The 23,854-nt window shown below is 39.4% G+C and overlaps 1 protein-coding gene across 1 annotated transcript in view; it reads left to right on the top strand.

Moving 5' to 3' along the window:
* Positions 1-5,076: 5,076 nt before the first annotated feature.
* Positions 5,077-23,854, top strand: part of LOC131939560 (DNA-directed RNA polymerase III subunit RPC2) — a 42,329-nt gene continuing 23,551 nt past the window's right edge. Inside the window, exons 1-14 of the mRNA XM_059297947.1 lie at positions 5,077-5,251; positions 6,742-6,816; positions 7,494-7,583; positions 7,904-7,968; positions 8,360-8,435; positions 8,526-8,626; positions 9,486-9,695; positions 9,901-9,982; positions 11,903-12,052; positions 12,266-12,376; positions 12,537-12,722; positions 13,679-13,792; positions 23,232-23,342; positions 23,461-23,550. Of these exons, the coding sequence (XP_059153930.1) occupies positions 6,748-6,816; positions 7,494-7,583; positions 7,904-7,968; positions 8,360-8,435; positions 8,526-8,626; positions 9,486-9,695; positions 9,901-9,982; positions 11,903-12,052; positions 12,266-12,376; positions 12,537-12,722; positions 13,679-13,792; positions 23,232-23,342; positions 23,461-23,550 (1,455 nt within the window). The 5' untranslated portion in view covers positions 5,077-5,251; positions 6,742-6,747. The remainder of the gene's footprint in view (positions 5,252-6,741; positions 6,817-7,493; positions 7,584-7,903; positions 7,969-8,359; positions 8,436-8,525; positions 8,627-9,485; positions 9,696-9,900; positions 9,983-11,902; positions 12,053-12,265; positions 12,377-12,536; positions 12,723-13,678; positions 13,793-23,231; positions 23,343-23,460; positions 23,551-23,854) is intronic.

Raw genomic sequence — 23,854 nt, forward strand, 5'->3', positions numbered from 1 at the left:
ATTCAAACAGATCAAAGTCGGTGGTAGCTAATATGTGTGCTGGGTGTTCATTAGAAAAGGAATCAGTAAGGTTTATGTGTGTGTGTGTGCGCGCGTGTGTGTATGTGTGTGTGTGTGTGTGGTGAGTAGAAACTAGTGGAAGGATGGAGGCATCCAGCGGTTCTCTAACGGTATTTTCCTCTCGACCCCGGGCCCACACCACACAAATGTCCCACACGACACAAATGTCCCACACGACACAAATGTCCCACACGACACAAATGTCCCACACGACACAAATGTCCCACACGACACAAATGTCCCACACGACACAAATGTCCCACACGACACAAATGTCCCACACGACACAAATGTCCCACACGACACAAATGTCCCACACGACACAAATGTCCCACACGACACAAATGTCCCACACGACACAAATGTCCCACACGACACAAATGTCCCACACTAGCGCTGTGTGTGTGGGTGGGTGGGGGGGGGGGGTATAGACACACCCCAGACGTGACAGGGGTCACAAGCCACCAGTCTGAGAACCGCTGGCCAAGCTTATCTGCTGCACGAAGCAGACGGGCTGATCTGACAAGGTTAAGCCGCTGAATTCATCAGTCGAATGTCAAAGCACATCGCTCGAGGCCAGCTCTTCTTAAAACATATTTTCACATATTTTAATGCCCTGAAACAATTAATTTCAGCCATCCCCTCCCCCTCCCCCACCTTCCCATTAAAAGCTCTCCGCCCCGTCAGTCTGGCGCGTGCCAGTAGGTAGAGATGACTGACGTCACACGACACCAAAATGGCTGACCTTAAATCCTCCCGGCCTAATCAAAGGCCTGTCTTTGATCTTAATATATGACCGCGCGCCGCCCCGTGTTTTTATAGCCAGGTTTCCTTGTACACTTTCACATTGAAATCCACATCAACAAAGGCCAAGCCATTCTTCAACACTTTCAAAAATTTATGAAAAAAAAAACCACTAGAAGGCTGATGCGAATGTTTAATATTAAAATTTCGAGCTAGATTGGGGGGGGGGGGGGGGGGGGGTGTGAAACGGTAGAGGTAGGGAAGTTTGACACGGGGGGGGGGGGTGAAACGGTAGAGGTAGGGAAGTTTGACACGGGGGGGGGGGGGTGAAACGGTAGAGGTAGGGAAGTTTGACACGGGGGGGGGGGTGAAACGGTAGAGGTAGGGAAGTTTGACACGAGCCCGCGAAAAAGAATCTTCTCGATAATAAATTCAACGATGTTTGTCTTCTGATTGTTTCAAAATGGGCGGAAACTATATACATCAATTTTTCTTTCCATGTGTATTATTATTAGAACACTTTGAATTGACACAGCTGTAAAGTGTAATACAAAATAGTCACACATGTGTACATACATACATATAGGCTACATATATAGACACACAATGTACAGACATATACATCGGCTACATATATGCATCTTCCTGGGAACCATAGACACACATAGAAATGTGTTTTTACGCTCCCTCCTGTTCAAATCATTTTAAATATTTTATTAACACCATCCGCAATCGAGTTTACTAAACATCTCCAGGGTAAGGGAAGTAACAATGTTTAAACGATTACAAGAAAGATAACCCATTAATTTACCAAACATCTCCAGGGTAAGGGAAGTAACAATGTTTAAACGATTACAAGAAAGATAACCCATTAATTTACCAAACATCTCCAGGGTAAGGGAAGTAACAATGTTTAAACGATTACAAGAAAGATAACCCATTAATTTACCAAACATCTTCAGGGTAAGGGAAGTAACGATGTTTAAACGATTACAAGAAAGATAACCCATTAATTAAAAGTAGGTCCTATTTCGAGTCCAACTCATATTAGTAATTACAACAACATATTTGGTGTAATAAAACTAAAATTGGACATTTAGGCACACCGTAGTTGATGTAATATAAATAAAATTGATGTAACATAACTACTGTTGACTAAATGAAAATCCTGATATGTAATCCCTCATTAAGTATGATATTTGGCAAGAAGATTTCTCATAAACACATTTGTCCTAACAAGCTCATAGTTACATCCCTGGTAAACAGACTCATAGAAAAAAAAAACATAGGAAAAAGGTCAGATTTTTCTAGGAAAAAAGTCACAGAAAAAAGTCACAAAGGAAAAGTTTTATCGGGAAAAAAAAGTCACAAAAACCTTTTAAGAAATATTTTGATTTAATTATTGAGGATTGCAAAATTTCGAGTGTTTATTGATATGGGTTGTGTCTTTATGGTAGCATATTTATAAATGTTAAAAGCATTATGTATTCAGTATTCATCCTTTGTTATGTAATAAGCGTGATAAATGTGGACAGTAAAGGTTGTTGAACTATTTTTGCGATGAGTTGAGGGAAGCAAATCACATTAACTACGTCTTTATGCCATTTCACTCTGATTTAAGTTATTTTTTTTTAAACCAATGAAAATCGAGAAGGTTGGAACATTCTATCAAGTTGTATTAAATATTATATGTATAACGGAATTAAAACCTACATACTTTATTCTAAATATTTGTTCGTGTGCTATAAATATTACAATACGTATTAGACTTATGAACATTTCATTACATTTAATTATGTTGATATTCACTTTCGATATATTTAATACACAAAAATATTAACACATTTCATGCAAATACAAATTTGTGACTTTTTCCCTGTGACTTTTTTCCATGATTTTTTTTTGTGGGGTTTATTTTTCCTGTGACTTTTTTCCTCCCACCACATCCCTATCGCAGTGGTAGTTTTCCAATCTTTCGATTCATACATGAGCACAATACTTTTAAATACATGTAATTAGGTACTTAGATATCCATTAGCATACCAAAAGATTGGCTTGCTTTCCTTATTCCATTTTTTAAAACATTTTTGAAGCCATCTCCATCAGTTTCCTCTACTTGTTAGTCTTCTAGTTTTTACTTTGACATTAATTTTCTACTTAAATTCAGAAGAAAGTATACCCTACCCCACCCCCACCCCGAACGATATAGAATTGATATATATAATTTAGTCCCCCGAACGAAATAGAATTTATATAGAAAATGTAATCCCCCCCCCCCCTCCAAAAATTTAAAGTGCCCCCCTCCCCCCGTTAAAAAAAAGAAACACTGCTTAACTTCGGTGTTGATCGTTAGGCTTATCATTCGCAGCATACTCTGCCACACTACTAGATTCTACTAGCATTCTTTTGAATGCAATGGTGACTTCTTGCTAGCAAAATCCGATTATCAGCATAATCCAAGTCGTCTAGGGTGGAGGTAAAAGACGCAACCCCCCCCCCCCCCCCCTTCCCCGATGATATACCTTAACCCTTTATCTACTGACGGTACTTATAAGTACCACTTTAATTAAGTGCCTGTATTATATTAAATTACATACGAATTTTAAAAATTATTGATGTATTTTATAGTATTATCTCCCCCGTGTCGCCGGTAGTCGGAGGTATCAATGTTTTTAAAAAAATTAATGGTGTGGCGCTTTTTCAATGTCTTGCTATATCGGTAGTTCACAATTTTTCTGTACATTTCTCACACCCGTTCCTGATTTCCTTTTGTTTTACCTTATTTTTCAAGTTTTCAACCCCAAATATTTTTTATTGGCACCTTCAATAGTCAGGCAAACGCGTTTAACTTCTAGTTATACAATTTTAATCAAATTGTCTTTATATTAGATCGATGTTTACAAGTGGACTTATAAGTACCGTCAGGGCACACGGTCATTTTTTTTTAGGATTTTTAGAAAATTGCAGATTTGTTAGGTGGAGTTACATAAATATTGTCTTGATAATTACTTATCGAAATGTACTCAAAAAATGATATTTACACATTTATAAGAAGGTTTGCATATGGTTTACCTAAGAAATATTGTAATTACATGTAATTACATGTTCATTTCTAGTAGTAAAAAAATAACAAGAATAAAGGTATCAGTTGCAGGCTCGTTTATAAGGTTTAGTATACTTCATTTGTATACCAAAGCCTAGTTCAGGTTGTAAGATTTAATTTGTTAGTTATATTTACTGCAATGAACTGTCATGCCTACAACAACTAGCATTTACATAATGTATACCTGTAGACTAGTAATAGTCCATACTTCTGCATATAGTATAGATCTATAAGGTAAATTTAAATCAGTAAGCAGAAAAGAGTAATCCACTACTTCTTCCAAAACACATTGAGCTCACTTCTATTTATGAACTTTGCACTGTAGTGTAGACTTGTCATAACATTATAGTAGGCTACAATTATATTAGTATTTCTAGTAGTTGTGTGCTGAATGACTAGGCTTTTGTTTGTTTATGCGGCTCATTGTACTAGTTATTGGAAGCTTCCAGCAAAAGCATATTCATTCCGGCAACCGTTGCAACACTAGAAAGACCACAGACAAGATTGAGGGAGCATGACATGTCGACTACTTTTGCTGTGTTTGAGGTCTAAGATGTGTTCCGATAGAAAATCCAGTAAAAATCGTACTCAAAATATACTTTTGTGCTGTATTTATGTGTGAAAATTACAAAAAAGTGATTGTTATAATGATTGCCATGTTATTAGTTAATAAATTGTATCGTTTGTTCCTGTTTTGTAAAAAAAAATTTTTTGAAAAAAAAATGTCCTAGTTTACTGACGGTACTTATAAGTACAAATATCTGTTTGGGCCATTAAAAATTTATGAAACGAAAGTTCCTTCGATATATGCTTTGAATGTGCCAAAAGCAATATAGTAACACATTGTTTAAGTAAAAATCTCATTCAGAACATAATTCCGTAAATAAAGGGTTAAAGAAACTGAAACCGCAAGACAGTTTAATTATATAGGCTAAATTAATTGATATAAAACATTACCACTATATTCTATAAGACTATTTAATCAAATCAGAGCCATTCTTGTTTAAAAATTAAATTAAATTACAACTATTTAAAAACTTCACAATTTGTGCGGTATTTAAAATGGGGGATTGACCATTACGATTCACCGCAAAAATGTAATAAAGAACTGTAACTCCGAAATATTTTTTTACGTCGTGTTGATTTATGAAAATGGGTCTAAATCTAGATCTATAGGTCTAGTAGATCTACTAAATTCAAAATTCTGACTACACAAGCTTCGTGACAAGGCAAGCCACAGACTGGATCTAATCTAGAATCTAGATTAGAATAGATCTAGATCTAGGTCTAGATCTAGTCGACTTAGTCTTCTTAGTCTAGTTTCTAAGAAGGAGCTAAGACCAGGTGAGGACCTCACCAGGACTAGATCTAGAGACTAGATCTAGAAATCTAGTAGACTCTGACTCTGAATCGCATGCTATACTTAACCATACTACTACTACTACTATACTATCTATAGTATAGAAAATAGATCTAGATCTAATAAAAATTTTAATATATAATAATTATAAATAGGGTCTCTATAGGCCTAATATTATTATAATAAGGTAATCTATCGTTTTGGGTACGTAAAATCGCCCGCGGCTATTAATGTACGAAAACGTTACCTCATTGTCAATGCTGTAAAAAGAAGTATATTGTGATATGTTTATGTCAAATATTATAGATAAATGGATAATAAACCTAAATCAATGGCTAAATATATCAATATTGGCCAGAAATTAACTTTAAACAGCAGTGTCTGCAAGCAAGATTTGCTATATAAACAGCCGCCATTTGTAAAAATAGAGTGACTTCCTCCTGAATCTTGCGCTTTAAGTCTATAAAAATAAAACTTTTACAAGATGGCTGCTATAGTAAATGAGCATGGTTGCATCTGTTGGAAACATCGCTAGTCTTCTTTTATTACTGAAAAGTTTTAATTAAATTGTTTAAAAACAGGTACAGAAATGAAACAAGGAAACATTTTTGTATTTTTAAAACATAAATCCTCCTCAAAATGTGAAATAATTATTAAAATGTAAGGAGTCACCTGTTTTTCACATTACTAGTCGCGGGCGATTTTACGTACCCAAAACGATAGATTACCTATAATAAATAATATTAAATATAATCCTACTAGAATCTAGTAGTAGGCCTAATTAATTATTAACTTAATATTAACTAATTAATTTTTATTTAATATTTAGGCCCTAAGAAACAGAGAAATAAAAACTTGCATAAGGTTTGGGACAATTTGCAAAACATAATTAATAAAATAGTTTAAGGCCTAAACGTTAGCAAAAACTAAAAACATTTTAAATTAAATAGGCCTACTAGATCTAGATCTAAATAGCAATACAAAATGATTAGTGAAATAGTAAGCCTATAGGCCTAGCTAAAATCAATCTATCCAAATTTAAAAACGTTCTATATTTTAAAAAGTACTTTCAGAGGATTTTGGAAAGGCGTTACAGACTACACCAATGTTTTCCTGTTTTTTTTTTTAACTGCTATACCATTCTGGAATAATAACAGGCGCTATATATATAGTGAGATTACTGTTTTTCGTCTCAGTACAGGCTTAGTCTAGGACTCACTACCCTAGCCTGTAGGATCTGTCGGATTTGTCTTAAACATTAGCCCTATTCTTTCATAGTGTAGCTAGATAAAATCATCTACAAAATAGGAGAATGTTGCTATATGACACAGAGAATGTTGCTATATGACACGAATATGTTAGTCTGGTGACCAGCGTTTACATATGTTTTTGGCATGTTTGTTAATCAAATGGTGGAGATAACATGAAATAGAGAGGCTGTAATAATTGTTTACACCTCCCTTTTTCCCTACAGATAAAGATGGAATCTCTGGAGGAGATGATGAGGTTTGACAAGGGTAAACTTTCAGCACCAATCAAAACTGTTGAGGTAAGTGAGGAAAGTTTTCTTAGCTCATTTATACAGACAGCTAGGGAACAAAAGTATCAGAAATTTGAACAACTTCTATGTACCACCATAGAACAAAAGTATCAGAAGTTTGTACAACTTTTATGTACCATCATGGAACAAAAGTATCAGAAATTTGAACAACTTCTCTGTACCATCATGGAACAAAAGTATCAGAAGTTTGTACAACTTCTATGTACCATCATGGAACAAAAGTATCAGTAATTTGTACAACTTCTATGTACCACCATAGAACAAAAGTATCAGAAGTTTGTACAACTTTTATGTACCATCATGGAACAAAAGTATCAGAAATTTGAACAACTTCTCTGTACCATCATGGAACAAAAGTATCAGAAATTTGAACAACTTCTATGTACCACCATGGAACAAAAGTATCAGTAATTTGTACAACTTCTATGTACCACCATGGAACAAAAGTATCAGAAGTTTGTGCAACTTCTATGTACCATCATGGAACAAAAGTATCAAATTTTTTTACTGCCAGATATTAAGATTTTTTAGTGATGATGGCAGGTGGTGTATTTTTGCAGTACCAATATTGAAATTAAATTGTAATGTAGAGTAACTTAGAATTGGATGATGCAATGTTTACATGTTGTGCTAACACTAATACAATGTATACCTGTGTAACCAAGGAGAAATGGAGGCTGCTTCCTGCTTTCTTGAAGACTAAAGGACTGGTCAAGCAGCACATTGATTCCTTCAACTATTTCATCAATGTTGAGGTATTGCTTTCTTACCTGCTATTACTTTCTTTAATGTCAGTTTTAGAATATTATCTGCTGTGTATTCTAATCATAAGGAAGTCTAATGATAATATCAATTTGTGCTGTTTAGATCAAGAAAATTATCTAGGCTAATGATAATATTATCAATTTGTGCTGTTTAGATCAAGAAAATTATCTAGGCTAATGATAATATTATCAATTTGTGCTGTTTAGATCAAGAAAATTATGAAGGCTAATGATAATATTATCAATTTGTGCTGTTTAGATCAAGAAAATTATGAAGGCTAATGATAATATTATCAATTTGTGCTGTTTAGATCAAGAAAATTATGAAGGCTAATGATAAGATACTGAGTGATGCAGATCCAAATTTTTACCTCAAGTAAGTTCCCATCACATTTAGTGTTAATGAGCTGCTGAATGTCGTTGGGGGGGGGGGGGGGGGGTTAAGAGCCAGACATTCTCCCTACAGATACTTGCTCGATCTCATTTGGGCAAGTGTCCATTGGGGGAAGTGTCCATTGGGGCAAGTGTCCATTGGGGGAAGTGTCCATTGGGGCAAGTGTCCATTGGGGCAAGTGTCCATTGGAGCAAGTGTCCATTGGGGGAACAACCAAAAACACCCAGCTGAAAGGCCAGTGAATTGAGGGCAAGATGACAGCTGTGTTTGTTGTGATGTCATTGGCAAGTAAATTGAGGGCAAGATAAAGCTGTGTGTGTTATGATGTATGCCATCTCTGTCTGCACCATTTGAAACATTGTGACCATTTCAGGTATCTCAACATTTATGTGGGCATGCCCAATGTCCAGGAGAGTCTAGGAATTGCCCAGTCCATATCGCCACATGAGGTCTGTTTTATCTAGTCAGTCTATATTATTCTAAGCTTTTCTCTCCAATGATTTTCTTGATGCATGACTTGGATCTTTTCTTCCCTCAAGTGCCGCTTGCGTGACATCACCTACTCAGCTCCAATAACTGTAGACATTGAGTTTGTCAGGGGGAAGCAACCCTACATCAAGAAAAATGTGGAGATTGGCAGGTAAGACATGCCATGGGTTTGCTTGTAAACTACAAAAGAAAAATTGATTTTTTTAATCTGTTCAAAGCCACAGTGTACTATGTTAAGAAAATGCCTTCAAATACCTTATCTCCTACAGAAATAAAGTGATTCAAAATATCTTCTACTTCAGAAAATAAACCGGGAGTGATCTCCCCTAAACTTTCTCGAATATTATTATATAAAACAACAGGGGATGGCAACTCGGGATATAGACATGATTTTTTATCCATTTTTAATTACTTAAACTTTTTAAAATAGAATAGAATATCCCAGAAAAAAGAATTGCACACCAAGTAAACGCAAAACAAAATGTGTATAATAGTGCGGAATATTATTAGTACTTTATACATTTACATGCATTTTTTGAGAAATCGATAATAACAAAAATAACTACTTCCAGTCAAAGAAAATTACTCAAAATTTGACAGAAGGTAGAGGATTAGATCTTTTACTTACATGTGAAATTTCATTTATCTATCTGAAACAGTACTAAAGTTATAGGCTTTTGAAAAATTGAAAGTAGAAAAAGTCCCCCTTCCAGTTATCGGAAATTGCTCAAAAGTTGATCAGGATCTACGATTTAGATATAATACTTATATATGAAATGTCATCAACCTAGCTTTAACGGTACCCAAGTTATCGTGTTTACACACACACACACACACACACACACACAGACATACTGACAAGATTGCAAAACTATGTTTTTCGACTCAGGGAGGTGTAAAATGTCGAGATTTGTCTCGATTTTTTTTTTTGCACGATTACAACTTTCTCTATACTTTGTATATACGAGAGAGTAAAAAAGCAGTTAATATCTGATCTTTTATTTCCTCAGGATGCCCATTATGTTGAGAAGCTCTAATTGTATTTTGACTGGGAAAACTGCTGCAGAGATGGCCCAGCTGAACGAGTGCCCCATGGACCCTGGGGGCTATTTTATAGTGCGGGGGGCGGAGAAGGTCATCCTAATCCAGGAGCAGCTGTCTAAAAATAGAATGATTGTGGACAAAGACAACAAAGGAAACATTGAATGTTCTGTCACAAGGTAATAGCACATTTTTGTCACAAGGTAATGGCCCACTTTTGTCACAAGGTAATGGCACATTTTTGTCCTTATGTATGTGATGTCCATGTCCTTTACACAACCCTATAGTTGAGTTGGTTGTGCAAATAGTGGTGTTGTACTTGACCTGCCCTGTGTAAGTTGTGGTAATGTGATTAAGACTTGAATATTTCTGTCTCTCGTCTAGTTCCACCCATGAGCGTAAAAGTAAAACGTACGTGTACATCAAGAAAGGCAAGTTTTACCTCAAGCACAATATCTTCTCTGAGGTGAGGCTCACACATTGTATCTGGCTACAAACTTGCTCAACAAACATATTCAATTAATTTGTTTTTACCTTTGAAGAACACCCTCACAGTAAGAGGGAAATTATTAAAAACAAATTTCCCTTAAATATTTTGCAGTAAACATTTCTTAAAATTTCCCTAAAATATTTTACAGTAATATTTGCTGAAAATCTCCTTCAATATTTTAGAGTAATATTTTGTAAAAAGGAAAAATTTCCATCTAGAAATAGTAAGAGTTGTGCTAAATCTGTCTCATCTTCTAAAAACTTTGTGTAGGTGGGCAGTAATATTTGTGAGTGTTTATTCCAGGATATTCCAGTAGCCATAGCGTTTAAAGCCATGGGCTAATATTTTTATTCCAGGATATTCCAGTAGCCATAGCTTTTAAAGCCATGGGCTAATATTTTTATTCCAGGATATTCCAGTAGCCATAGCGTTTAAAGCCATGGGCTAATATTTTTATTCCAGGATATTCCAGTAGCCATAGCGTTTAAAGCCATGGGCTAATATTTGTGTTTATTCCAGGATATTCCAGTAGCCATAGCTTTTAAAGCCATGGGCTAATATTTTTATTCCAGGATATTCCAGTAGCCATAGCTTTTAAAGCCATGGGCTAATATTTGTGTTTATTCCAGGATATTCCAGTAGCCATAGCTTTTAAAGCCATGGGCTAATATTTGTGTTTATTCCAGGATATTCCAGTAGCCATAGCTTTTAAAGCCATGGGCTAATATTTGTGTTTATTCCAGGATATTCCAGTAGCCATAGCTTTTAAAGCCATGGGCTAATATTTTTATTCCAGGATATTCCAGTAGCCATAGCTTTTAAAGCCATGGGCTAATATTTGTGTTTATTCCAGGATATTCCAGTAGCCATAGCTTTTAAAGCCATGGGCTAATATTTGTGTTTATTCCAGGATATTCCAGTAGCCATAGCTTTTAAAGCCATGGGCTAATATTTTTATTCCAGGATATTCCAGTAGCCATAGCTTTTAAAGCCATGGGCTAATATTTGTGTTTATTCCAGGATATTCCAGTAGCCATAGCTTTTAAAGCCATGGGCTAATATTTGTGTTTATTCCAGGATATTCCAGTAGCCATAGCTTTTAAAGCCATGGGCTAATATTTTTATTCCAGGATATTCCAGTAGCCATAGCTTTTAAAGCCATGGGCTAATATTTGTGTTTATTCCAGGATATTCCAGTAGCCATAGCTTTTAAAGCCATGGGCTAATATTTGTGTTTATTCCAGGATATTCCAGTAGCCATAGCTTTTAAAGCCATGGGCTAATATTTGTGTTTATTCCAGGATATTCCAGTAGCCATAGCTTTTAAAGCCATGGGCTAATATTTTTATTCCAGGATATTCCAGTAGCCATAGCTTTTAAAGCCATGGGCTAATATTTGTGTTTATTCCAGGATATTCCAGTAGCCATAGCTTTTAAAGCCATGGGCTAATATTTTTATTCCAGGATATTCCAGTAGCCATAGCTTTTAAAGCCATGGGCTAATATTTTTATTCCAGGATATTCCAGTAGCCATAGCTTTTAAAGCCATGGGCTAATATTTGTGTTTATTCCAGGATATTCCAGTAGCCATAGCTTTTAAAGCCATGGGCTAATATTTTTATTCCAGGATATTCCAGTAGCCATAGCTTTTAAAGCCATGGGCTAATATTTTTATTCCAGGATATTCCAGTAGCCATAGCTTTTAAAGCCATGGGCTAATATTTTTATTCCAGGATATTCCAGTAGCCATAGCTTTTAAAGCCATGGGCTAATATTTGTGTTTATTCCAGGATATTCCAGTAGCCATAGCTTTTAAAGCCATGGGCTAATATTTTTATTCCAGGATATTCCAGTAGCCATAGCTTTTAAAGCCATGGGCTAATATTTTTATTCCAGGATATTCCAGTAGCCATAGCTTTTAAAGCCATGGGCGTGGCCTGTGATCAGGACATCATCCAGCTGGTGGGCAATGAAGAGGAGGCCTTTGATGCCATGTCACCCTGTCTGGAGGAGTGCCATAGGGCCCAGGTCTTCACACCCACACAGGTAGGCTTTAGCACATGATAGGACACACAGGTAGGCTTTAGCACATGATAGGACACACAGGTAGGCTTTAGCACATGATAGGACATACAGGTAGGCTTTAGCATTTACATGATAGGGCACACAGGTAGGCTGGATTCTTTTGCTGGCTTTTTACATGAAAAGTTTTACCATGTTTGTTGATACGTTTTACTATATATGTGTTACGTTCAACAGGCACTGGAGTACATCTATGCCAAGATCCGCCAGAGAATGTACGGGACAAAAAAATCAAAAGCTGATGAAGCCAGAGATGTGCTGAAAAATGTGATTTTGGCCCATGTCCCAGTAAGTCAAACATTACAAATGTGATTTTGGCCCATGTCCCAGTAAGTCAAACATTACAAATGCTTTAATGTCCCCTTCAGTTAAATATCTTCTTGTTGTCCATGATGATAAAATCCAAGTTAGCTCCTACCAAGATAAAATATGAACTACCACTTGCCAGGTGATTGAGTGGAACTTTAAGCCAAAAGCCATCTACTTGGCCCTGATGGTGCGCAGGATTGTGCTGACCCAGGCTGGCAAGATCAAGCTGGATGACAGTGATTACTATGGCAACAAGAGGCTGGAGCTGGCTGGACAACTGCTCTCTCTGCTCTTTGAGGATCTCTTCAAGCTCTACAACCTGGACGTAGGTTCATACATCACCTCACTACATCTAGGTTCAACATCTACAACCTGGACATAGGTTCACACATCTTTACCTCACTACATCTTCACCTCACTACATCTTCACCTCACTACATCTTCACCTCACTACATCTAGGTTCAACATCTACAACCTACATGTAGGTTCACACATCTTCACCTCACTATATCTTCACCTCACTACATCTAGGTTCAACATCTACAACCTGGACGTAGGTTCACATCACCTCACTATATCTTCACCTCACTACATCTTCACCTCACTACATCTAGGTTCAACATCTACAACCTGGACGTAGGTTCACATCTTTACCTCACTACATCTAGGTTCAACATCTACAACCTGGACATAGGTTCACATCACCTCACTACATCTAGGTTCAACATCTACAACCTGGACGTAGGTTCATACATCTTCACCTCACTACATCTAGGTTCAACATCTACAACCTGGATGTAGGTTCACATCACCTCACTACATCTGGGTTCAACATCTACAACCTGGACGTAGGTTCACACATCTTTACCTCACTCCACCTAGGTTCAACATCTACAACCTGCATGTAGGTTCATACCACCTCACTACATCTAGGTTCAACATCTACAACCTGGACGTAGGTTCACATCACCTCACTATATCTTCACCTCACTACATCTTCACCTCACTACATCTAGGTTCAACATCTACAACCTGGACGTAGGTTCACATCTTTACCTCACTACATCTAGGTTCAACATCTACAACCTGGACATAGGTTCACATCACCTCACTACATCTAGGTTCAACATCTACAACCTGGATGTAGGTTCACACATCTTTACCTCACTACATCTAGTTGTATGGGGTAGCATAGATTTGATACAAAAAATATATGTACATATCTTTATTTCTCATTCTTATGAATTGTATCCAATGTTCTGACACTGATGTTCTTTCAGCTGAAGAAGGTCGCTGACAAAAACATCCCAAAGGTCAGGGCCACAGAGTTTGACATCACAAAGTTCATGAGGACAGACCCTATAACCAATGGGCTGGCTAATGCCATTGCTACTGTAAGCCTTAGATAATTTTTAACCAATGGGCTGGCTACTGTAAGCCTTAGATCATTTAACCAATGGGCTGGCTACTGTAAGCCTTAGATAATTTTTAACCAATGGGCTGGCTACTGTAAGCCTTAGATCATTTAACCAATCGGCTGGCTAATGCCATTGCTACTGTAAGCCTTAGATCATTTAACCAATGGGCTGGCTACTGTAAGCCTTAGATCATTTAACCAATGGGCTGGCTAATGCCATTGCTACTGTAAGCCTTAGATCATTTAACCAATGGACTGGCTAATGCCATTGCTACTGTAAGCCTTAGATCATTTAACCAATGGGCTGGCTACTGTAAGCCTTAGATCATTTAACCAATGGGCTGGCTACTGTAAGCCTTAGATCATTTAACCAATGGGCTGGCTAATGCCATTGCTACTGTAAGCCTTAGATCATTTAACCAATGGGCTGGCTACTGTAAGCCTTAGATCATTTAACCAATGGGCTGGCTAATGCCATTGCTACTGTAAGCCTTAGATCATTTAACCAATGGACTGGCTAATGCCATTGCTACTGTAAGCCTTAGATCATTTAACCAATGGGCTGGCTACTGTAAGCCTTAGATCATTTAACCAATCGGCTGGCTAATGCCATTGCTACTGTAAGCCTTAGATCATTTAACCAATGGGCTGGCTACTGTAAGCCTTAGATCATATAACCAATGGGCTGGCTAATGCCATTGCTACTGTAAGCCTTAGATCCTTTAACCAATGGACTGGCTAATGCCATTGCTACTGTAAGCCTTAGATCATTTAACCAATGGGCTGGCTAATGCCATTGCTACTGTAAGCCTTAGATCCTTTAACCAATGGGCTGGCTACTGTAAGCCTTAGATCCTTTAACCAATGGACTGGCTACTGTAAGCCTTAGATCATTTAACCAATCGGCTGGCTAATGCCATTGCTACTGTAAGCCTTAGATCATTTAACCAATGGACTGGCTACTGTAAGCCTTAGATCCTTTAACCAATGGGCTGGCTACTGTAAGCCTTAGATCATTTAACCAATGGGCTGGCTAATGCCATTGCTACTGTAAGCCTTAGATCTTTTAACCAATGGGCTGGCTACTGTAAGCCTTAGATCATTTAACCAATGGGCTGGCTACTGTAAGCCTTAGATCATTTAACCAATGGACTGGCTACTGTAAGCCTTAGATCATTTAACCAATGGGCTGGCTACTGTAAGCCTTAGATCATTTAACCAATGGGCTGGCTACTGTAAGCCTTAGATCATTTAACCAATGGACTGGCTAATGCCATTGCTACTGTAAGCCTTAGATCATTTAACCAATGGGCTGGCTACTGTAAGCCTTAGATCATTTAACCAATGGGCTGGCTACTGTAAGCCTTAGATCATTTAACCAATGGGCTGGCTAATGCCATTGCTACTGTAAGCCTTAGATCATTTAACCAATGGGCTGGCTAATGCCATTGCTACTGTAAGCCTTAGATCATTTAACCAATGGACTGGCTAATGCCATTGCTACTGTAAGCCTTAGATCATTTAACCAATGGGCTGGCTACTGTAAGCCTTAGATCATTCAACCAATGGGCTGGCTACTGTAAGCCTTAGATCATTTAACCAATCGGCTGGCTAATGCCATTGCTACTGTAAGCCTTAGATCATTTAACCAATGGGCTGGCTACTGTAAGCCTTAGATCATTTAACCAATGGGCTGGCTAATGCCATTGCTACTGTAAGCCTTAGATCATTTAACCAATGGGCTGGCTAATGCCATTGCTACTGTAAGCCTTAGATCATTTAACCAATGGGCTGGCTAATGCCATTGCTACTGTAAGCCTTAGATCATTTAACCAATGGACTGACTAATGCCATTGCTACTGTAAGCCTTAGATCATTTAACCAATGGGCTGGCTACTGTAAGCCTTAGATCATATAACAAATGGGTTGGCTACTGTAAGCCTTAGATCCTTTAACCAATGGACTGGCTAATGCCATTGCTACTGTAAGCCTTAGATCATTTAACCAATGGGCTGTGTTAGGTCAGAATCCCACAAACACCTATTCATTAGATAATTACAGGGTACACAGTAGGGATGGACAGTAGGTGACGCGTTCAAAGGAGACTGACCGCTCTGACAGGACAATAGTAGTCTTTATACTGACCAGTAGCCAGGGTTGTTAGCGCCAGGGGGGATAATTTGTTAGGTCACATGTTCTGAGCTCATTGTCCCGTGGGAACAGCTAGGGGGTTAAGACAGGGGTATAAATACAGGCAGGTTAGTTAGTCTCTCTCTCTCTCTCGCACAAGCGCTCCCGACGTTAGCGGTTAGGGGAAGCCTCGCTCAGCAGAACAGGCATTCAGCACATTAATAAACAGCATAAACTAAGAAGGTCTCCTGTTCCGTTGATTACTTCACTGTAGCTGACTCGGGTAGAATAATTAAATACCCCTAGACAACGACGGCCTTATTGGCTAGTGCCCGAGCCAGTGTCAGCAACGTATTCGGCCGGCGACTAAGCAACCGGACGGCAACATCGTAGTCCTGGTCTGCAACATCTGGGGACTCGTCCTATCGGACATAAGGGCCTCTCACAAGATCGAAGCTTCCCGCATGATATTTTTCCTGCACAAGTTGTCGCTATTGCAACTGTTCCTGTAAGAAGCTGTTCCTGTAAGAAGCTGTACCAGTAAGAAGCTGTTCCTGTAAGAAGCTGTACCAGTAAGAAGCTGTTCCTGTAAGAAGCTGTTCCTGTAAGAAGCTGTTCCTGTAAGAAGCTGTTCCTGTAAGAAGCTGTTCCTGTAAGAAGCTGTACCAGTAAGAAGCTGTTCCAGTAAGAAGCTGTTCCTGCAAGAACTGTTACTGCCCTCGTATCAAGCTATCCTGTACGAAACTGTTCTGGTACCAGCTGCTCCTGTATTGGATGTTCCTGTAAACTAAACTGTACTGTGCAACGAGCTCCCGTAACAACCGTTCCCGCAAGACGCTATCCGTGTTAGAAGCTGTTCCTGCAACAGACGTCCGTAAACAACGTTCCCATACGAAGTGTTCCTTGGCCAGAGTCTAGCAAGTCACGAAGTGAGCCGTGTGAAGACTACGCTGATGTCCACCGAACTCATCGTTGATGTCCTTTAGTCTACCAACCCAGAAGCCAAGTGTATTTTGTGTGTGAGCGTGTGAAGGTGCAGCAGCCTGCTGATATATTGGACCAGCACTCCTGACCTACAATCACACTCTGGGGTAAGTGCCTTTTGTATCAGCCCTCGTGCGGTGCTCTCGGCAAGCAACTTACTCTGGTTTTCTTCTACCATTGGGGTTAGATATACCCGCGTGAAATTCTCTATAGTCGTAGAGGTTAAGTAAACTTCCTGAGTTGCCATTACTGGGGTTTCTAGGTAGGCTAGTTGGGAATTTTTCGTTAACATAAAGCATACACGGCAGTCTCGGCGTAAGCGTCACAAACAGTTGTTACCTGCTAGCGTTGTAGTGGGCGTAACCTTAACCGCTGTAGTTACAATAGGTCGTACATTCGAATAAGACGTGTCAGACGTACACCCCCGCTGGTCACGCTACACGGACCGCAATTAACCCTTCCGCCTAGTTGCGTGCCTGGACTTTCACTGACCACTACTTGACATTGTTCGTCTTTCATTTCGACCAATAGAAACTACCCGACACGCCCACCGTGACTGTGACAATGAGCGGTGAAGATAAATTGTCGCTTGGCTATTACTTGGCATTGGGTCAGAAGTATAAAATTTGCCAAGGGAGTAAACTATTAGAGTGGGCTGAAAATAAACTAGCAGAAGCAGAAGAAAAACATAGAGAGGAAACAAAACTAAAGATAGAGTTAGCCGAACGAGAGGCTAAGAGAGATTTAGAAAAACTAAGAATAGAATCAGAAGAAATGGTTAAATTAAAAACCCTCGAACTGGAGCAACAAAGTTTGTGTAACCAACGGGTAGTTGAACAAACAAAATCATATGTCCCACGTCTCAAGCTGATTGGTTTAAAAAGTAACGGTGGTCCAATGGACATGGAAGTAGTGATAGATATTTTTGAAAGAGAAGCTAGAGAGGTAGGGTTAGATCATAGATATTGGTGCCATGAGTTCAGGAAAGTCCTGTTAGACAGAGGCTGTGATGCCTGGTTAACTGAGCTAGGAGCAGAAGAAGACTACACCAAATTAAAACGAGAAGTTCTGAAACATTTTGGGCTGACAGAGTCAGGCTACAGCAATAGGTTTAACTCATCCAAACCCAACTCTGAGGACAAACCAGGAAGCTACATTAGGAGAACTAGACATTATTTGAAGAGATGGGTCGAACTAAGCGGGATAGAGAAAACTTATGACGGTCTGTTTGATCTGATTCTTAAAGATAAAATCTTAAGGACAGTAAGTGAAGATATCAGACAACACATTCTAGTACATAACCCTAGGACTGTTGACGAGGTGGAGAAACAGTGTGACAACTATTTCGCTATATTTCCGACGAAACAGCTAGGCGACTCACCAGATGCACCGACAGAGCTTATAGCTACCATAGCAGAATCAATGCAATCAGTCTTAAAAGATGACCGACGTCTTAGTAGATCAAATTCACCGCACTTCAGACACAGCTATAGACACAACACACATAGCTCGAAATCACCGCAATACAGACACCATCCTAGGGACAACTCTGGTCCTCGTCGATCACAATTCAAAAAACATAGACAGAATTCTGACTCAGACAGTGATAGTTATGTCCAGTCACCGGGTCCATCTCGACAAACTACTCGGACTTATAACAACTCGCCTCGACCACAAACTAAATGTTTTTCATGCGGCTTAAGGGGCCATATAGCAGCTGATTGTAATGTTGATACCGAACGGACACAACGACAGGGGCGTAATAAATCACCTAAGGTGGATAAGAGCAGAAACAAACAGAAGAAGGTCAGTTTTAGAAACAAAGAAAGATGACTAGTCCCCGAGTTTAGTGGAGAGTGCGAAGATTGTGAACAGTGTATCAACCAAATGAAATTTACCTTGCCAATAGGGAACATAGTTAGCGATCAGTGGGAAAAACGTTTTAAGGGAAAACTACCTATCGTCTCTGGAAAATTAGACAATCAGACAGTTACTGTTTTGCGCGACACAGGCTCTGTAGTAATAGCGTGTAGGAAACAGTTAGTGGACAGAAGTAGGTGGAATCGTGGTAGGATGACGATTAAGACAGCCAACGGTGACAGCAAGAGAGTGCCTAGAGCGTTGGTGAGCATTGAAACTCCTTATCTTACTGGAGAGTTTCTAGCCGTCCTTTTAGATGACCCCCCTGCAGACCTTATAGTCGGCAATGTAGGGGGAGCCAAGCCTCCATCTAACGAAGACCTTGGTATTATCGCTGCTGTAGAAACAAGAGGGAAAGCCAGAAATAAGAACAAACTAGATGGGAAACAAACTTATAACATCCTAGGCAAAACTGTATCGGCTGAGGAATTTAGGAGACAACAGTCCAACGATGATACCCTCAAAAATTGGTGGAAGTCTGCAAAAAAGGGTGATAAGAAGTGCACAATTGTAGACGGCTTGTTGTTCAAAGTCGTCGGACACATTAGAGGGGAAGATCAAATTCGTTTAGTCGTTCCATCAGCACTTAGAGATACTGTGTTAAAACTAGGCCACGACACACCCATGGCCGGCCACATGGGGTTGGCTAGAACAAAAGCCCGGATCTTCTCAGAGTTTAGATGGCCAGGCGCAGCTGGAGACATAAGAAAGTACTGCTACAGTTGTGACACATGCCAGAAAGGCAAGAAGAATATCGGCAATAAAGCGCCGCTAGGTAGATCACAAGTGGTTGGACAACCATTTGCCAAGTTAGCCATTGATATTGTAGGACCTTTAAAGCTTACAAAGAAGAGAAATGGGTTTATCCTAACGGCTATAGATCTATGTACAAGATGGCCTGAAGCGGTACCTCTCAAAAGTATAACTGCATCGGAGGTTCAAGATGCTCTGGTCTCAATTTTTACTAGAATGGGATTCCCTGAAGTTATCTTGTCGGATAATGGGTCCCAATTTACGTCGGAAATTTTCAACAAGGTTTCGAAGCTGCTAGGTATTAAACTGGTGCATTCATCAGCGTACCACGCCATGTCAAATGGGGCAGTTGAAAGATGGAATGGTACTTTCAAGGAAATGCTGAGAAAAATCACAGCAGATAGACAGGAAGACTGGGACGAATTTATACCGGCAGCTCTGTTCGCCTATAGGGAAGTCCCAAATGAAATCACCGGCTATTCACCCTTCGAACTCATGTTCGGTAGAAAAGTTAGGGGACCTATGAACATACTCAGGTCCATTTTTACAGGCGAAGGAAATACAGACTGTAAGACTAGGTTAGCATATGACTACTTACTTGACTTAAAACAAAAATTACAGTCAGCGTGTAGGTACGCTACAAGAAAGACAGAAATAAGTAAAGATAAATACAAAGAGTATTATGACAAATCAACTAAAGTAAAAGACATTAGAATTGGCGACCATGTGCTGGTCCTAAAGCCTCAACTGCTAAACAAGTTAGAGCTTAGATGGGCAGGGCCTTACGAGGTTGTTAACAAAATCTCAGACCTAGACTATGTTGTTAGAGTCGGTGAGAGGACTAAAGTCTTCCACGTAAACCGGATAATACTGTACCATCACAGGAATAATTCAGATAAGTCCAAAACACATCCCGTGCTAGCGGCCGTATCGGGTGTTATCGAAGAAGAAGAAGAGGAGCCTGAGTGGGGCAATGATCCGCAACCAGGTGTCCCACCGGTTAGGATTAGAACGCCTGACGTGACAGAACCCACCGACCTAACCACAATTCAAATTAACGAAAAACTCTCCGAGTCGCAACGCACAGACCTACATTGTCTGATCCATGAGTTTAAAGATATTATCAGTAATATACCGGGTAAAACTAATTTAGTTGAACACAACATTGAGTTGAGTGACTTTAAACCCATTCGGATGAAACCCTATTCTATTCCCTACGCACGCAGAGAAATAATGAGAGCAGAAATCGAAGAAATGGAAAGATTAGGGATTATAGAAAAGTCAAACTCAGACTATAGCGCCCCGGTAGTTTTGGTCAAAAAGAAAGATGGGTCTGCCCGATTTTGTGTTGACTACCGCAGGCTGAACGCCGTCACCATATATGACGCTGAGCCTATCCCAGACCAAGAGGAGCTATTTGCCAAGTTGAATAGTGCCAAATATTTCACTAAACTAGACCTGACCAAAGGCTACTGGCAAATACCCCTCAACGATAAAAGCAAGAAGCTTACAGCATTCTCTACACCTTGGGGACTTTACCATTTTAATTACCTCCCTTTTGGTCTGTCTACCGCTCCCGCAAGCTTCGCCAGATTAATGCGTTTAGTTCTGAAGGGCTTAGAGAACGTGGTCTCATTCTTTGACGACATATGCATTTATAGTGACAGCTGGGGGGAACACGTTAAAAGCTTAGAGGCAGTATTTAGGAGATTAAGGGAAGCGGGATTAACTGTAAAACCGTCAAAAATTGAACTAGGATTTGAACAGGTAAGTTTCCTCGGTCATATAGTGGGAAGTGGAGTAATGGCACCTCAGAGAAGTAAAATAGATAAAATTCTAAACATTGCCATCCCAAGAACTAAGAGACAAGTGAGGCAACTTGTAGGCCTTATTAGCTATTACTCCAAATTTATCCCCAACTTCAGCAATCTTAAGGCGGTGCTGACTGACCTTTTGGCGGGGGATAAACCAGAGAGAGTTGCTTGGACAGATGAGTGCAACAGGGCTCTTGGGCTGATACAGGAGCACTTAAACGCAGAGCCTGTCCTTGTCCTGCCCGATATTACCCAACCGTTCATACTCAGGACGGACGCCTCAGCACGCGGCATAGGCGCAGTGCTACTGCAGGCTAAAGAGGGGGTGCTGCGGCCCGTCAAATATGTCAGCAGGAAGTTGCTACCGCGAGAGACGAGGTACTCAACAATTGAGAGGGAATGTTTGGCCATTATCTGGGCAGTGGGGAAGTTAGCACTGTACTTAAACAACGTACACTTTACACTCCAAACGGACCAACGAGCTTTGAAGTATTTAAATAACTGTAGTTACAGCAACTCTAGATTAACTCGATGGTCTCTATTGTTACAAGAATTTAAGTTTACTATAGAGCATATACCAGGAAAAGATAATATAGTAGCGGACATGCTATCAAGGGAATAGAGAGAATGAGTACTAGGGGGTGGATTTTGAAAGCGTGAGTGCTAGACTCGCTATGTGTTATCACTAATAGCAATAGAAACAAAAAGTATGCAAGCACACGTGAAATTTTATAATTGTTATACTTGGCTCCAAAGAAGTTTAATTTTGCGTAAATGAGTGGGTGCATGAGCTATTGAACGTTGGTTGCAACATATATATATATATATATAGACTGTATATTTCTTTTTTTTTTTTTTTTTTTAAATTTTTTTCCCATCAAATGTGCTAACTGCTGTTGTAGATTCTGTTTTAAGCTTTGATTGTTTTGTTTTTCTTAAATATTTTTTTTTATATATATGCATTATATATTATTATGTATATTGTAATGTATGTATACACTGTTTAGTTGTATGTATATATCATCTGCTGGGCGAAGGCAAAATTAAAATAGTAGTTTAGTAACTAGTTTTAGGCAAATAGTGCAAAGCCCAATTTGCTCTGGGTATGGGGGAGTATGTTAGGTCAGAATCCCACAAACACCTATTCATTAGATAATTACAGGGTACACAGTAGGGATGGACAGTAGGTGACGCGTTCAAAGGAGACTGACCCCTCTGACAGGACAATAGTAGTCTTTATACTGACCAGTAGCCAGGGTTGTTAGCGCCAGGGGGGATAATTTGTTAGGTCACATGTTCTGAGCTCATTGTCCCGTGGGAACAGCTAGGGGGTTAAGACAGGGGTATAAATACAGGCAGGTTAGTTAGTCTCTCTCTCTCTCTCGCACAAGCGCTCCCAACGTTAGCGGTTAGGGGAAGCCTCGCTCAGCAGAACAGGCATTCAGCACATTAATAAACAGCATAAACTAAGAAGGTCTCCTGTTCCGTTGATTACTTCACTGTAGCTGACTCGGGTAGAATAATTAAATACCCCTAGACAACGACGGCCTTATTGGCTAGTGCCCGAGCCAGTGTCAGCAACGTATTCGGCCGGCGACTAAGCAACCGGACGGCAACATCGTAGTCCTGGTCTGCAACAGGCTGGCTACTGTAAGCCTTAGATCCTTTAACCAATTGGCTGGCTACTGTAAGCCTTAGATCATTTAACCAATGGGCTGGCTACTGTAAGCCTTAGATCCTTTAACCAATGCGCTGGCTACTTTAGGCTTGTGATGGCCCATCTGTTTGAAATAACTGACTGATCTCTCCCTACAGGGTAATTGGACCATCAAACGGTTCAAGATGGACAGAGGGGGAGTAACTCAAGTTTTATCTCGCCTGAGTTACATCTCTGCCCTTGGCATGATGACAAGGATCAACAGTCAGGTGATTTAAGGCCTGCTAGATAGGTTTTTTATTATCTTGTAATTTGTCAAGGGATGTGTTTTATAGTTTGACCTTTTGACCTGCATTGTTACATTTCTTGACTTTGTCCACTTGCCAGTTTGAGAAGACCAGGAAGGTCAGTGGTCCGAGGTCCCTCCAGCCCTCCCAGTGGGGCCTCCTGTGTCCATCAGATACACCTGAAGGCGAGGTATGTTAAATGGTGTGGGAGTTGTTTCTAAAGGCTTGTGGTCTTGTAAAAAACAATATCAGTACTAAAATATCTAACCTAATCACAACTGTGTGTTTGTTTCTAAAGGCTTGTGGTCTTGTAAAAAACAATCTCAGTACTAAAATATCTAACCTAATCACAACTGTGTGCTTGTTTCTAAAGGCTTGTGGTCTTGTCAAAAACAATATCAGTACTAAAATATCTAACCTAATCACAACTGTGTGCTTGTTTCTAAAGGCTTGTGGTCTTGTAAAAAACAATATCAGTACTAAAATATCTAACC

This window comes from Physella acuta, unplaced genomic scaffold, assembly GCF_028476545.2.
Source record: "Physella acuta isolate Inbredline_101_S28 unplaced genomic scaffold, ASM2847654v3 ptg000283l, whole genome shotgun sequence".
Lineage (NCBI taxonomy): Eukaryota > Metazoa > Mollusca > Gastropoda > Physidae > Physella > Physella acuta.